The sequence below is a fragment of the Rhinatrema bivittatum genome, chromosome 2 (genome assembly GCF_901001135.1).
Source record: "Rhinatrema bivittatum chromosome 2, aRhiBiv1.1, whole genome shotgun sequence".
Taxonomy (NCBI): Eukaryota; Metazoa; Chordata; class Amphibia; order Gymnophiona; family Rhinatrematidae; genus Rhinatrema; species Rhinatrema bivittatum.
The window spans coordinates 252,578,434-252,593,017 of NC_042616.1; the positions used below are offsets into that span (position 1 = coordinate 252,578,434).

At 41.5% G+C, this 14,584-nt stretch overlaps 1 protein-coding gene across 1 annotated transcript in view; it reads right to left on the minus strand.

Annotated features, from left to right (window-relative positions):
- TGFBR2 (transforming growth factor beta receptor 2) overlaps positions 1-14,584 on the minus strand; it is a 176,949-nt gene that overhangs the window by 29,895 nt on the left and 132,470 nt on the right. Inside the window, exons 6-7 of the mRNA XM_029589418.1 lie at positions 12,672-13,471; positions 11,053-11,194 (exon numbers count right to left, since the gene is read on the minus strand). Of these exons, the coding sequence (XP_029445278.1) occupies positions 11,053-11,194; positions 12,672-13,471 (942 nt within the window). The remainder of the gene's footprint in view (positions 1-11,052; positions 11,195-12,671; positions 13,472-14,584) is intronic.

A 14,584-nucleotide genomic window follows, 5' to 3' on the forward strand; every position in this document is an offset into this window, starting at 1 on the left:
CATTGTGATGAACTTTCAAAACCATGGACATGCATAAAACACAGTTTTATGTGCCAAATGTTTTTTTTAATAGACTAGCTCAGGGCTCAGTGGGAATGAAAAGTATGCAAGTTACTGACATCGGCCATATTTTTATGTGCACTGGCAATAGGTATTCCGGGGGGGCGTGCAACTGGGCCTTCCACGCAACCTTTCGCAATTCCAAAAAGCACGAGCATAAGCTGCACAAGTTCTGCCCCGCGAGAAAAACAGGTGTCAGTCACTCTGCACAGGTTAACTTTGTGCGCAGCGAAAGGCGCCCACTCAAAACATTTTCAAAGCGAACGTACGCGCCTGCTTTCGCATTGCCCCACATTTTCAAAGACTGCGTATAAAAGCTGCCCGCAGACCTCACCCCTACCCGCACAGTTATACATTACCTCGCTGAAGATCATTTTCAGAGAGACTTCTGCAGGTAAAATCACTGTTTCACCCACAGGAATGGCCCTTTAGAAAAGCCTGTGTGAGTGCTCTGCACGCAAGATGACATGCGTGCTCACCATAGGCCCGTACCTTTCCGGGCAGCACGCAGTGGCACACTAGCTGGTGGAGTGTGGGTGGGTTATGTGCATACTTCCCTCCCCCCCCCCCCATTTTAAAAAGCATGCGCTGACATTTTCCTGGCAAAACTCCATGTGCTGAATAGCAGGGGTGATTGCGTGCGTTTTAGTTTTGCCGTGATCGTTTTCCTTGTGGACTTATGTGCATAAGTCTGCCTTGAAAATTGTTGCAACTGGTGCGCACATTATCTGGTTGCTTTATGGGCATTACATTGCACCGTGACCTCGTTGAAAGTAACTTTCAGACAACCTGCACAGGAAAGGCGGCTGGGAATTGCCTGACACCAGTTTTACATGTACAAAGCCTGCCTTGACAATTGCCGACACCATCGCCAACCCACGTGAGTTACACCTGCCTGCTGGTGCACAGAAAGGTTTCCTAAGAACGTACGCCCATCCTGCCAGGTTTTCTGCGTGCAAGTCCAAACCCTCTCCAATTCCATCACCAGGAGCGCCTCCACACCCTCCAGGTAAACATGTGTGTGCAAGCGCGCCTCCATTTTATAAAAGGCAATTTCTGCAAGGTAAAAAGGGGCTTTATCTGCCGACGTCCCTTGGATGATTACTCTCATTGTTAAACCACACAAATCCACAAAATACAAATGTGCAGCCTGTGACATCAAGAAATAACACATCATTTGTATGTTTAGTAAGATTCTGCAACATCAGAACTCTAATAAATACAAAAGGTCCACATATCCACATTCTATAATAGCTCCATTACCCAAATCTAGACCCCTAAGTCCACAGACAATTTTTCAGAAGAAATCAATGAGATTGGCAGAAATGTCTCACAATTCAAAAAGACTAAAACATTTAAATGCAGGATGCCTTAAATCCCTGTGCCGCCAATAGCTCAAAAACCTGACAAAGCAGCCAGGACTTAACCTCTTTTTGGTAACCAAGATAATCTTTCCTTAGCGGGTTGTCAAAAGACGACCATTGCACTGAGATGGGGCCCAAATGTCTTTATGCAAAGGAACCTAAAAGGCGCCCCTGTGAGGCCCATAGATTGTGTGTCGGAAAGGGCGGCACTGCTCTCTCTAAAAGGGCCTCAGGAGAACCTGCCTCAGGAGAGTTGATTTTAAAATCTCTACAAAGTAAAAATGTTTTTACTTTCTTATTACTTTCTGTCGTTCCACCTGCAGACTTCTCCATGCTTTAAGGTCCAAACCTAACCAGAACTGGCCCCCAAACTCACACAGCGAGCCAATGCGCAGTGCGGCATTTGTGCACGTAAGTTGATAAGTGGAGATTCGTGCTAGTATTTTATAACTGTGGGGCAGGATCTGAACAGATTACAAAATACTGCATAGTTCTGCTCTGAAAATATGTGCGCAATACCTGTGCGAAGCGCTAAGATAACACACATTGCGATAAATAGGCTATTACCATACAACACGTCCTTTTTTTATATCGCCTGCGATATTTACTGCTTTTTGATAAATCAAGGCCTATTTTGGCAAGGCTAGGTACAGGAGGCTTCTCTTTTTTTTTTTTTTTGTTCGTTTTATGTTTTTGTATTAATTTATGAATGTTTGTGTGTAAACCGCTTAGAAATGTAGAGAATGTGTTTTAATAAATAAATAAACTGTTCAGTTGCGGATGATGACTCGCAGCGCCATAACCTAAAAGAGGTCGATTCATACTGAAAGGCGCAGGAGGAAGCTGCTGGGCGAAAAAATACAATCATTTGAAAAAGAACACATGGTACCAGTTGCCGGTTTTACACCAGTTATCGCTTCTACAATCCGGTCTCCATCCCCTTCTCCCCCCCATGGGGCTTGCCAGCACTGTCCCTGCAGCATGCTTAACCTCACCTGGACTGAGGAACAGATGTAAGCTTGCTCCTGCTTGGTATTACGCAGCTTTGCTGGCGAGCCATCAACTGGTCTAAGCCAGTCCTGCTAAAGGAGATGCTCTCTCTTTTTCTGGACTGGCTGAAGCACACTGACTCATTTTCCCCTTTTGAATCATAAAGCCCTTTGATGTTGTCTGAGAAGTCCATGACTTTCTCCACCGTACGTCAGAGGTTTGCAGTTCTTACTCTAGACCCAGATGCATTTAATTTCTCGGAAGAGGCATGCCAGAAGAGGAACACTTGGTCTCTTTCCACATAGCTGCTCCATTCTGTAGTTTAGTCTTCTATATGGAAATTCTTTTTCCTTATGAAGTTTGGCATGTGCTGCACGGTTGTTTTGCTGAAATATCAAGCTGTGCTGTAAAAACAGTTGATGTTCCGCCTTAAGCGCTAGTATTGGGTTTCTAAATGTGTCTTCTAAATTACACTGTAGGGAAAAGCCAAGAAGCCTTTAACTCTGCCTGTGTTTTTTTTCTGTTGCACTATTTACTATATTAGAAACTCAAAAGAAAAATTTAAAGCACAGCCATTTGTGCTTTGACTGATTTTCTATTTAAAGAGCAACATAGGTTTGTTGTAGTTTTATTCTAAGAAAAAAATTACCCAAAATGTTTTCCCTAAGGAATATGGATTTTATACATAGTGACGGTTAAACAGTGCGCTACCCATGGAGATAACTTGTCATATAATTGTCCGCCTGATATGCAGGTATAATTCTGTGCTTATAGCATGAATGCACGCAGGTTTACATGGACTGAGTGGAGCCACCGGCTGGGGTGGCACTGGGGAAGTGTTTGCACTTACATGCATAGTTTTGGATTTTCAAAAGTATGCACAGAAAATTTCAAGAACAATTTCTGTCTACAGTTTAGCAAATAAAGGACCCGATTTTCAGAAGCATAACTGGGTTTTACATGTCCAAATGCATTTTATCTGTGTAATAGGGCTTTTGAAATTTGCTACAATATATGCCATCGAATTGTCCATAGGTTTTACATGCATTCAGTGCACTTAACATGGGTAAATGACTTTTGAAAATTGCTAAGGTGGTATGTTTTATTTATTTACTTTATTTATTTAGATTTATATTCTGCTTTTTTCACTTTTTTCAGCGCTTCAAAGTGGATTACATTCAGGTATTGTAGGTATTTACAAGTGCAACTCCTTTGAAAATTCACTGGATAATCTGTGCAGGTAGTTTTGGTGGGCTAATTATTGAAGCAAATGCATGTAAGTTCACTTTTAAAATCTGTGTCATTTATGCATGTTTTTGCTGACTTTCTTATGTGGACTGTGACAAAAATTACTCCCAGTATGCTCAGTACAGTTTTCCAGTGTGAAAAGAGAGATACCCCGAAGCACCTCCCATGCCATCTACATGTTTGTAGGCTCACTAGGCATTGTTAAAGGAAACACAGAGCATCTTTTGTTGATGAAAACATCACAGATTTCAAACTTGTGGATTAGTAATTTAGCTTCCCCTTCCCCTAACAGAATATAAGGGTAACTTTGCAAAAGGCTTAATGGGATGTAATTATGGGGTTATGCATGTGAAACCCCATTTCATATCCAGGGCACATGAAATAATAAGATGCACTGACCTTGGGTAAAAGAGATCAAACTCCCAAACTTATTTAGTGGGTTCTAACTTAGGGGTCTTGTAGATAGTGAAGTGACCCCCACATAGAAACGCAGGGGTAGCTCACATTCCCTTAAATTGGACAGGAAGAACATCAACAGCCTCCCTTCCATGAACTCTGGCCCCTATAAAGACCCCTCGGTGCTGGCACAAATAAAGCATCAAAACAGAGTCTCATCACTCTCAGGTAAGCCCAAACTCTCAACTCTATTTCTGGTTTTCCAGCCAGTCACAATATACAGGGATAAAATAAGGCAGGCACTTGATTACTGAATACTCAGAATGCATGGGGTACAACAGTCAGAATAAACCTTCCCCATGATATGCTATACAGTGCCCTCAAAAGGTGAAAGTACCAATCGCTCAGCCTTCACTTGAACAGGAATTAATCTTCCACTTCCCCTACCACATATTTTACTGGAATGTAAAATATGTGGTAGGTACAATTCCATGTACCCAAATTCACTGACTTTTAGGTATACATCTGTCCACATCCCAGAACATTACTCCCCTCAAATTCCTCCTTTTAAACACCAAGCTCACATCCATGTGGGGCATGAGGATTACAGACTTAAGGTCTACTCACAACTCCCTTGCCACTTGACATTCTACTCAAAATTTCCCCACTTCTCGCATCCAGCAATATGCAAGTTTCCCTGGTATCCTCCATGTCTTGGACCTTCATGAGGTACTTCTTATGTCAGAATAACCCTCTTACTCCTTCCTGGCCATTTCCTGAAGGGAGGAAGTGCCTCTTCTCCACATCCTCAGCTTCAGGCCTCTTTCCTTGAGGGGGAAAAGTCCCTGCAGAGACCCCACTCCATATTGGGGTAGTCTCTGGGCCCACCTACCCGCAGGTTGGCTATGCCAGGTCCTCTACACCCTGGAGTTCCCCTTCTCTCTTCAACTCCATCGAAGGAAAAAGCGGCAACTCATAGAAAATTTGCCCAAGGCCACGTGGGCTGGCCCACCCACCCACCAGTTCAATGGGGCAGCAATGCCAAAGGTGCTTGTGCCATGGGGCATGCACCCTTGGCATGCACACAAAGGAGCACAACAAAGGAGCTTGCCCTTTTGTGCGCCTCTTCGTGCAGACCCGAAGTGCTCTATTCCATTGCACTTTGGATGTAGTTAATATAATCATGGATCAGATGTGCTTCATTGAGCCTATACTCAATAGAAAATAAGCTCCTTGAACCTCCTCAGCATTTAATTCCTGGGATCAGATTGTCAAAGACATAGCTGAAAACCTCAGTCCTGTCCAGACAAAAACTATTAACAAAGAAAGGAATACCTTTAAACAAAGGAAGCCCTGGTATAATGATGAGTTAAGATGCACTAAACAGAACCTTAGAAAATTAGAGAAATAATGGCAGAAATGCCCATTTTCTGAATCACTAGGAAAATATCTCTCCTATAAAAATACCTCACACTAACCAAAAAAGCAAAAAACAATACTATGCCAAACAGATTCACGGGGTAATATTTAATTCTAAATTGCTCTTTGATGTTGTTAAACATATAATTAAGGACCAACACCTTCCAACTCAAGGAACTATAACTTCTCAAAGGCTGATTGCAATGAATATGCCACATCCTTTTTAGATAAAATCAATAGATTAAAAACTCAATTCACTATCTGTTTGTCCCTGTCACATGGTAGGAGTAATGGACGGCCGGCGCTATCTTTAAAAATGGCACGGGCCAGCCAGTGCTCCTACCATGTGACAGGGGCCGGCCAATGGCATGGATACCCTGTCACATGGTAAAGGCAGAGGGCCATCGGCGCCATTTTTATTAGTGGCAGCCGACGGCCCGTGAGTGGGAGATCGCTCCTGTGACCCCCACTGGACCACCAGGTAATTTTAAAATGTTTTTTGGGGAGTCAGGAGGGTGGGGGAAGCTAAGGGAGCTGTTTTAAAGGATCGGGTGGGTTTTTTGTTTATCGGCTCGGCGCAGCCCATAAAAAGAAAAAACAATCGGGCCGCACGAAAAAAAATTCATGATGTGAATCGGAACCGGAACTGATTCCGGTTCCGATTCACATCTCTAGTTCACATTGGACAGAGTAACTAATCTTAAAATCAGTCAAATCATTGCTAAAATTAAGCCTGCTACTCACGCACGTGACCCAATTCCAGCCAGTTCCTTGAAACAAGTACACTATTTTCTCACTGCAATAATCACAACCTTAATTAATCATTCTCTATCAGAAGGAATTGTACCACATGGATTAAAACAAACTGTGATAAAGCCAATTCCTAAAAATAAAACTAGTAGAAATGAAGACTATGATAACTATCATCCAATATCTAATCTGTCTTTTCTATCAAAAATACTTGAAAAAGCAGTATTTACCAAACTTGTAAATCACTTGGAAGACCAAGATATTCTCTTCCCAAATCAATATGGATTCAGGAAACATCATTCAACTGAGACACTACTCCTCTCATAACGGACTCTTTTTTTTTACGATGATTTGATGCAGATGAATCATATTTCCTTGTGCTAATCGACTTAACAGCCACCTTTGACACTGTGGACCATACCATGTTGTGCCATCAGTTGAGCAACATTGGGATCGATGGTAGTGTTCTCAAATGGTCTTCTTACTTTGTCTAATAGAACGTTCCAAGTCAACCACATATCTGATACTTTCCATATTGATACAGGGATCCCTCAAGGCTCAGCACTCTCTGCAACACTATTCAATATCTATATGCTCCCACTGTGCAAATTACAGAAATTACATTCTTCCTATATGCTGTTGACATTCAGTTTTTACATTCCATTCTCCAAACCATATGAAAACACACTATTGCCAATGTCAACTTATATGAAAGCAATACAGTAGGAACCATCACAACTTAAACTAACATTAAACCCTAAAAAGACGGAAATCATTTCAATAGCTAAACCACTGGCTGTAGACCTGGGTAATTTTCAAATTACTCCCTCAAATCAAGTTCTGAATTTTAGGTAACCAGTTAGATGAGAATCTTACGATGAAAATGTATATCAATAAATTAATCAAGACAAGCTACGCCAAGTTGAGTATATTACATCGATTGAAACCTCTGTTTACTTTCAACAACTTCCGAACTGTATTGCAAACTCTAATTTTCTCAAACCTAGACTATTGTAACTCCTTATTTCTTGGTCTTCCCAATTGTCTCTTAAAGCCATTACAAGTACTACAAAATGCCTCAGCAAGACTTGTGTTAGGAACCTGGAAATTTGATTATTACACCCTCGCTGATTTCACTGCACTGGTTGCCAGTATAATCCCAAATATATTTTAAAGTATTAACGATAATATTCAAAATCATTCATTCAAGTAACACTGGTATGATAGGTATGTCATTACAACCATACACACCGCAGCAAATACTTAGATCTCAAAATAAAGGACTGTCCCCCACAATACAAAGCACACACTTGATGCATATAAGAGATTATGTGCTTTCCATAGCAGGTCCAAAACTTTGGAATTCTCTACCTGAGATGTCACTTTTGATACCAGACAGAAAGATGTGATACCAGACAGAAAGATTTAAATGTGAGCTTAAAACATGGCTATTCAAAAATGCATACAATATAACTTTAAAAACATCAGATGGACAAGAGATACTATTTGATGCATTAGGAACAAACTTAATGAGAGATTGTAAAAAATTTAATGAGAGATTGGTACTGACCAATATGTGAAATTTCTTATTTTATTTTTTTCTACTTAACCTCATATATGTCCTAGATCATTATTTAAAATGTACTGAAACAATTCATTTGATAGATATTAATGCCTGTATGAATACTACCTCTGTGTCTGTAATCCATCACTATTTGCTGATTTATAGCTATGAATGTTATTCTTGTAAACCGTTGTGATCTTTCCATGGAATGACAGTCAGGCCAATACAGAACGGTGCGCTCGGCCGAATGCACCGTTAGCCCTCGTTTGAACGTGCATTTTTTACGCGCTATTATTAACCCTTATACAGTAAGGGGTAATAGCACATGGAAAACGTGCAGCCAACCCCCCCCGAAACTAATAGCGCTCATCACATGCAAATGCATGTTGATGAGCCTATTAGGAATTCACCCGCAATACGGAAAGCAAAATGTGCGGCCAAGCCGCACATTTTACTTTCAGAAATTAACTCCTGCCAAAGGCGATATTAAGTCGGAGGCCCCAAAAATAAAAAAAATAAAAATCTTATTTAAAAAAAAAAAAAAAAAATTTGCCCACGGCCCACGGGTTGTAAAACGGATGCTAAATTTTGCCGGCATCCGTGTTCCGAACCCGTGGCTGTCAGCGGGTTTGACAACCGATGCCGGTAAAATTAAGCGCCGGCTGTCAAACCCGCTGATAGCTGTCGCTTCTGCCAATAAGGAGGCACTAAGGACGCAGGCCCTAATTTAAATACTGAATCACGTGCCCAGGAGAGGTGCCTGGGCGCGCGTCGGGAGAGCGGGCGCTTGCCTCGGAGCGCAGGATCTCCCGCACAGTTTACTGAGGCCAGAGTATAAAAAATGCCTAAATAAATAAATATTTAAATATCTCCCCAGGACGCGTCCTAACCAAACAAAACCTCCTCTAATATAAGAGGACACCACACCGCCCAACATTCCATCACTCCAGTAACTTTCCTGCCACCTGTACTGGACCCAGCACTAGAACAAGTGCCACCCAGTGGTCACTTTGTAGAAATGCAATTTCAAAATCCAAACATTTCTCATAACAATTCAGGCATTCAAAAAACTCCCGAGTCTCCCCTACTCAAAACATCTGGCACGACTAGAAGGGAAAAGGGCACAAATTTGGAGGTCTCCCCATAAGTATAAAGTTGACTATGTGAAAATGTAGAATTAAAAATGTACACAAGTATTTCACTACGCTCGTATTTTTTGACACATAAAAATAGATGTTTCCAGGGGGGGGGGCGGGGTGTTGGGGGAGAAAACTATACTGTGAATTTAATTTTTAATACAAAAACAGCAGAGCCCTCAACTTTATACTAATTTAAAAAAATCATTTCAGTTATTCAAATGATTTTTTTAATTAGCATAAAGTTGAGGGTTCCACTGTTTTGCATAGATATTATATTGTATGGTCCCGATTATAGATTGGCCTTCAATATTGTAATTTTAATATTGAATTTTCAAAAAATAACTCCATCTGCAGAAATAGCAAATGTAACTGTAGACAAAAATTTTTGAACCTGTGTAACTTTCGGCAGATTTTCAAAGAGAATTTCAACAGTGCTGAACTGTTTTGTAAATGTTGTGTTATATGGTCTCTCATTGCTGTGGCTTTATATAGCATCAGGCTCCCTAATAGAGGGGTTAATGCACTAAAGTGCTTTAATGCTATCACAAGTGTTAATGCACATCAAATGTTACCGCAAGCTGTTGACGCGTGCAAACTGGCTTGCAATAGTGTTATACAAAATCTTTGCTAATGAAGCGATGAGATTCAAAACTAGGCAAAATATCTTATTACCTCTTAGCATGGCCAGAAAGTATGCACACAAACTTCTTCGTAGATGCATTAAGGCAAAACAATTGCCTAAGCTTACAGGAAGTATAATTACATTTTTGCGATACCGCCTGCATATATGTGCAAACTTCAGCATTCGGGGTAACTTTACGACGTTTGCATCATATTAATATATTGGTGGTCAATACAAGGGGTGTGAATTTGTTTGCAACAAAATAGGAAATACCAGTGATACTTCCTATTTCGTTGCATTTTGTGGGTAAAAAAAAAACGAAAGGAAAAAAAAGTTTTTTTCAAAAGCGGTACTGTGTAATTAAAAAAAAAAAAAAAAAAAAGAAGAAAGTGCTTCCAGAACTCACCCCACCCCTTCCCATTTATTAACCAATTCAACCCCAACCACCCTAGCCCATCTTCCCAAGCCCCTCTGGACTCACCAAAACATACCTGATGGTCTAGCAGGGGAGCCTGGGAGCAACCTCCCGCTCCCAGGCCTGCGGCTACCATCAGTCAAAATGGCACCAGCTGATCTTTTGCCCCATTATGTGACTAATGGTAGCCGCTGGTCTGGGAGTGGGATGTCGTTCCCAGGTCCCCCGCTAGGCCACCAGTTTCTGAGCCACTCCCAGCATCTTCTGCCGTGACCCTGCACTGATGTCAGCTCGGGAAACTGTTCTTTCTGCAGCCAATGCAATGAGCTTCGGGGGCTCCGAAATTGCTGGGGATCAAGAATCAGATCAGAAAACCTGGAGACTTCAGGTCAATTCCAGCAAGACCCCAGCTCAGCCCCGGTGCATAAGTTTACTCATAAATGCAGTCTACAAAATCTTATCTAAAATTATTTTAAGAGATCTCCTTCTCAACATCTGTAATGCTGAAGATCTAGTACAGCAGACAATTTTAATGCAACAGGGCTTACTAGTTTGAAGTGCTGCTGTTAAACACTTTTATTAGAATTTCAACTTTTCTTTTCCTGTAAGTGCATTATTTAATTTGCATAATTTAACATGGATGATAAATTAAATGGTAGAACTGTACAATGATACAGCTATTCAGCTCTGCTTAACTAGATAAGTAGTAACTTATCCAGCTAATTGGTGGCTGCTGAATATCCGGCTATGTTCAGTGGCTGTCACTTATCCAGTTAAGTAGATATCTGGATATTCAGTGGGCAGCAAATGGTTGTAACAGGGCAGCACTTCTTAGCTAGATATCTTAGTCAGAAAAATGCAGATATTCATAATCATCAGATCTAAGTTATCCGGATATAGCTTATCAGGCTAAATAGCACCAAATATGGGGATATTCAGCAATATAGCCGTGCTGCTGAATATGCCATGTGAGTTAGCTGGATAAGTCTTATCTGGCTAACTTCCATAGCCAGATAACTCATAATATTGGGCCCCATATTTTTAAATTACAAATATGAGAACACCTTTTTAACATTGACACATACCTCCAGTAGCATTACAACGAGATGTCATTTCCCACAGCACCAAGGCCATGGAATACACATCAGTCTGCTTGAATGATTCAACGTTTTCTAGGTTCATTCTAGATTCTAAGACTTCCGGAGCCATATACCTCGCTGTGCCAACCTGTAATATAATAAGGAAAACAGTAAGCCAAATAAATACAGTTTATAAGTTTCAAATTTGATTGCTTCTTTTCCCCAAAAAAAGACTTGCTATTGTAGTATAATTATTGTTTTAAACTTGCAATTGCATTCTTTGATTACTGCTTATCATTGGTTAGTTGTTAAGACTGAAAAGAAAATTGGTAAATGTGATAAAATAACATGCTTTTCAAGACCCTCCAGGTTTACAGAAGCCAGGTACAGCATTAGGGGCATGTATCAAACAGAGCAAAAAAGCTTCTCAGGCTGTACCATACATTATGAAGTAGATCTTTCCTCTTATATTAATTAGCCATTTCTATAATGTACTGTATCACATGATACAACTAGCCACACAATGCTTTATGATGCTGGTAATATCAGTACCACAAATCCACAGTGCACTAACCGGCGCTCTGAATAGCAATACAGTCCATCTCTAAATACACCTGTGGTTTTATATGTGCTATCGGCGTGCCCTTTAGCCATATTAACCCTCTCCTTGCCCTGAATGGCCCCAGACAGGAACTCTGTTGCTCTCCCCTTTAAAGATATCTAGTACTGTGTATAATGGATACCTTGCATACAACAAGATCTCCAAACTCAAGCTTCTTGGCCTCTTTTAGGGCTGGCTGGCATTATTTTTAAAAGGAATGGGATGGGGCAGGTGTGGACAGGCATCATTTCTGTTTTTTCAACCTCCATGGAAGGGGTAAGTGAAAGCCATGGATGTCCCCGGCCCTAAGTTTTCTGGTTGGGGTTGGAGGGGCCCTGTAGAGGCCCAGCTGGGCTTGGCTCAGCTCAGCCAGATAGACCCAGGCCCTGAGGCTTGCTTTGCAATGAAGGAGGGGAGGTCAGAGGGTCACGGAGAGGCCACAGCCTGGTTTCACCTCAGCCCAGCTGGGTAGGCCCAGGCCCCATGGCTGTCTTGGGGGGGGGGCAGGAGAAAGGACTGGATGGCCTCAGGAAGGCCAACTTCAGGTATTTTCCTGCAAGGACATTTTTTGGTTTGCATGTGCACATCCCTATTTTAAACACTTTGTATTGCATATTTTCATTTGCTGAAAGAGGCTGTTGAAACAATCTTGCATGTATTGACAAGTAACATAATAATTACACCTTTCTTTCTAATTTATTTGATAATGTGCCTATCCATATTTTTTATAGCTCTCTAACCATGGCACCTACAACATTATGCATTTGTAGTTCATTAATACCATATGCGTCTTGTCTCAACTGGCATGGGTGACTCATTATGACAAAACTTTACCGTCTGATATTATTCATATTGTCTTTTCAGTTTAAAGTCTCTAAATAAAAACACTGTCACATTTTATAATCATTGTCAGAACCCTGACAAAGGGTTAGCACCTGGATCTGGTCTTCCCAAAAGTGATTCACAAATGAGTCATTCATTAGTGCTCTGTATGCTGCTAGCACACAATAGTACTTTGATTTACCTGCCCGCTGTTAGCCAATTCATCCACTGAAAGAGTAGGATCAAGCCTCAAGGATAATCCAAAGTCACATAAGCAACATGTTAGGTCATTTTTTACTAGGATATTGGAGCTCTTTAAGTCTCTGTGCACAACTGGAGTTTTGGGCCGCCCACAGGGTGTGTGGTCACTATGCAAGTGAGCGATTCCTTGGGCCAAGGACCCTCCTAGCTTCCAGAGGTCCTCCCAGCTAATGATATGCTTTGTGAGATACTCTTGTAAGTTTCCCTTGGAGTGGAAGGCAGTGATTAGCCAGTACTGTTTTCCAATGTCTGTCTTTCTCTCCTCTGCTGTCAGGAATTGTAGAATATTCTCATGCTTCAGATATATGTCTGAAAAAATGTCTTTTTCAGTCTTCCAAGAGGCATACTCCTCATATGGGAAGATCTTGACAGCTACAGTTTCGAACTGTTCAGATGTGTTTTGTTTCAGTTTGGCCTTGTAGACTTCAGCAAATCGGCCCTTTCCAACCAACGTATCAGGCTCAATTGGAAGAAGCTCTGTATTGTGGTTCAAGTTGTTGGCACACGTAGAGCTGATATCAGAGCGGTCATCATCTATCATAATGGCACAGGCATCGCTGCAATCCATGTTTGGGTGCTTCATGGATTTGACATCCTTTTCCCATTCCTTGTTGAGTTTTCTTCTTCTATGAACACGGTAGCAATAGAAGCCAGCTATGACGACCATAGCAATCCCGATTGGAGGGAGAAGACTTATTAACATTACTTTAGGGATCACTTGTTCTTGCCACTCTTTACTTTCTGAATGAAAAAAAGAAGGGAAACAACTTCAGTACAGTCGATTACATGATACAGAGATAACCAGAAATGATTAATTTCTACTTAGTTACCAAAAGGATTTGGAAACAGTGTAGGTGGCCATGGAGTTCCAGTATGAGACACACTTCAGTCAATGGTCAGCACAGTTATTGCCTTGGGATGGCAGTGGACCCAGTACATATATGCAGGGCAATTTTCAAAGTCTGCCTGAAATATGTGTGGGCTTCTCTAGTGCAAGTATTGTTTAGTTGGGTTAAAAAGAGGCATTCTGAGGGGAGTGGGTGTTGAGATCAGGAGAACGAAACAGCACAAGAAAGTGGAATTTCTAATACCACAGCTCCTTGCACCAATAGCAGGTGGAACGGACCTGGGCACTTTTAATGCTTGTAGTTTATGCTAGCTAATTTTCAAAGAGAAAACTCCCTGGGTAAGTTTTGTTTTGAAAATTAACAAGAAAGTATGCCCAGTTAACTGCATTTATATTTTACAAGAATGTGGACTACTCAAAATTGCCCTTGAAAGATATCATAGATATTAGAAAATCTTAAAAGAAAAATATACATGCAGAGAGAGGGTAATTTCAAAAGCATTTTTGTGGGTAAAATAGTGTTTTACAAATAGAAATAGGCTTTTTACAAACTGGCTATCAAACACGCAGGTAAACCAATGTGAGGATGTTCTGTTTGTGTTGCGCTTCCCGGCCGTGTTGGCTCCGCGGCCAGGCCTGCTTACCTGGTGCGACCCTCTACCAGCATGGCTTCGAGTTCCTGCTCTGTCCAACCCCAACCGCGTCCCCCACGGGTGTCCCCAGTTCCCTCATGGCCTTCGGCATTGCAGTGCTACTTGCACCGGGGCTCGGCGTCCTACTCGGCGTCGGCCCCGCCCCCCTAGCACACGCGCGGAGCTCCGTCTGATTTAAAGACCCAAGCACGGGAAGACCTCGCGTGGCACCCGAATCTGATGACTGACATATATATATATATACACACACACACACACACACACACACACACACACACACACACACACACACACACACACATATATATATATATATATATATATATATATACATACACACACATATATACAACA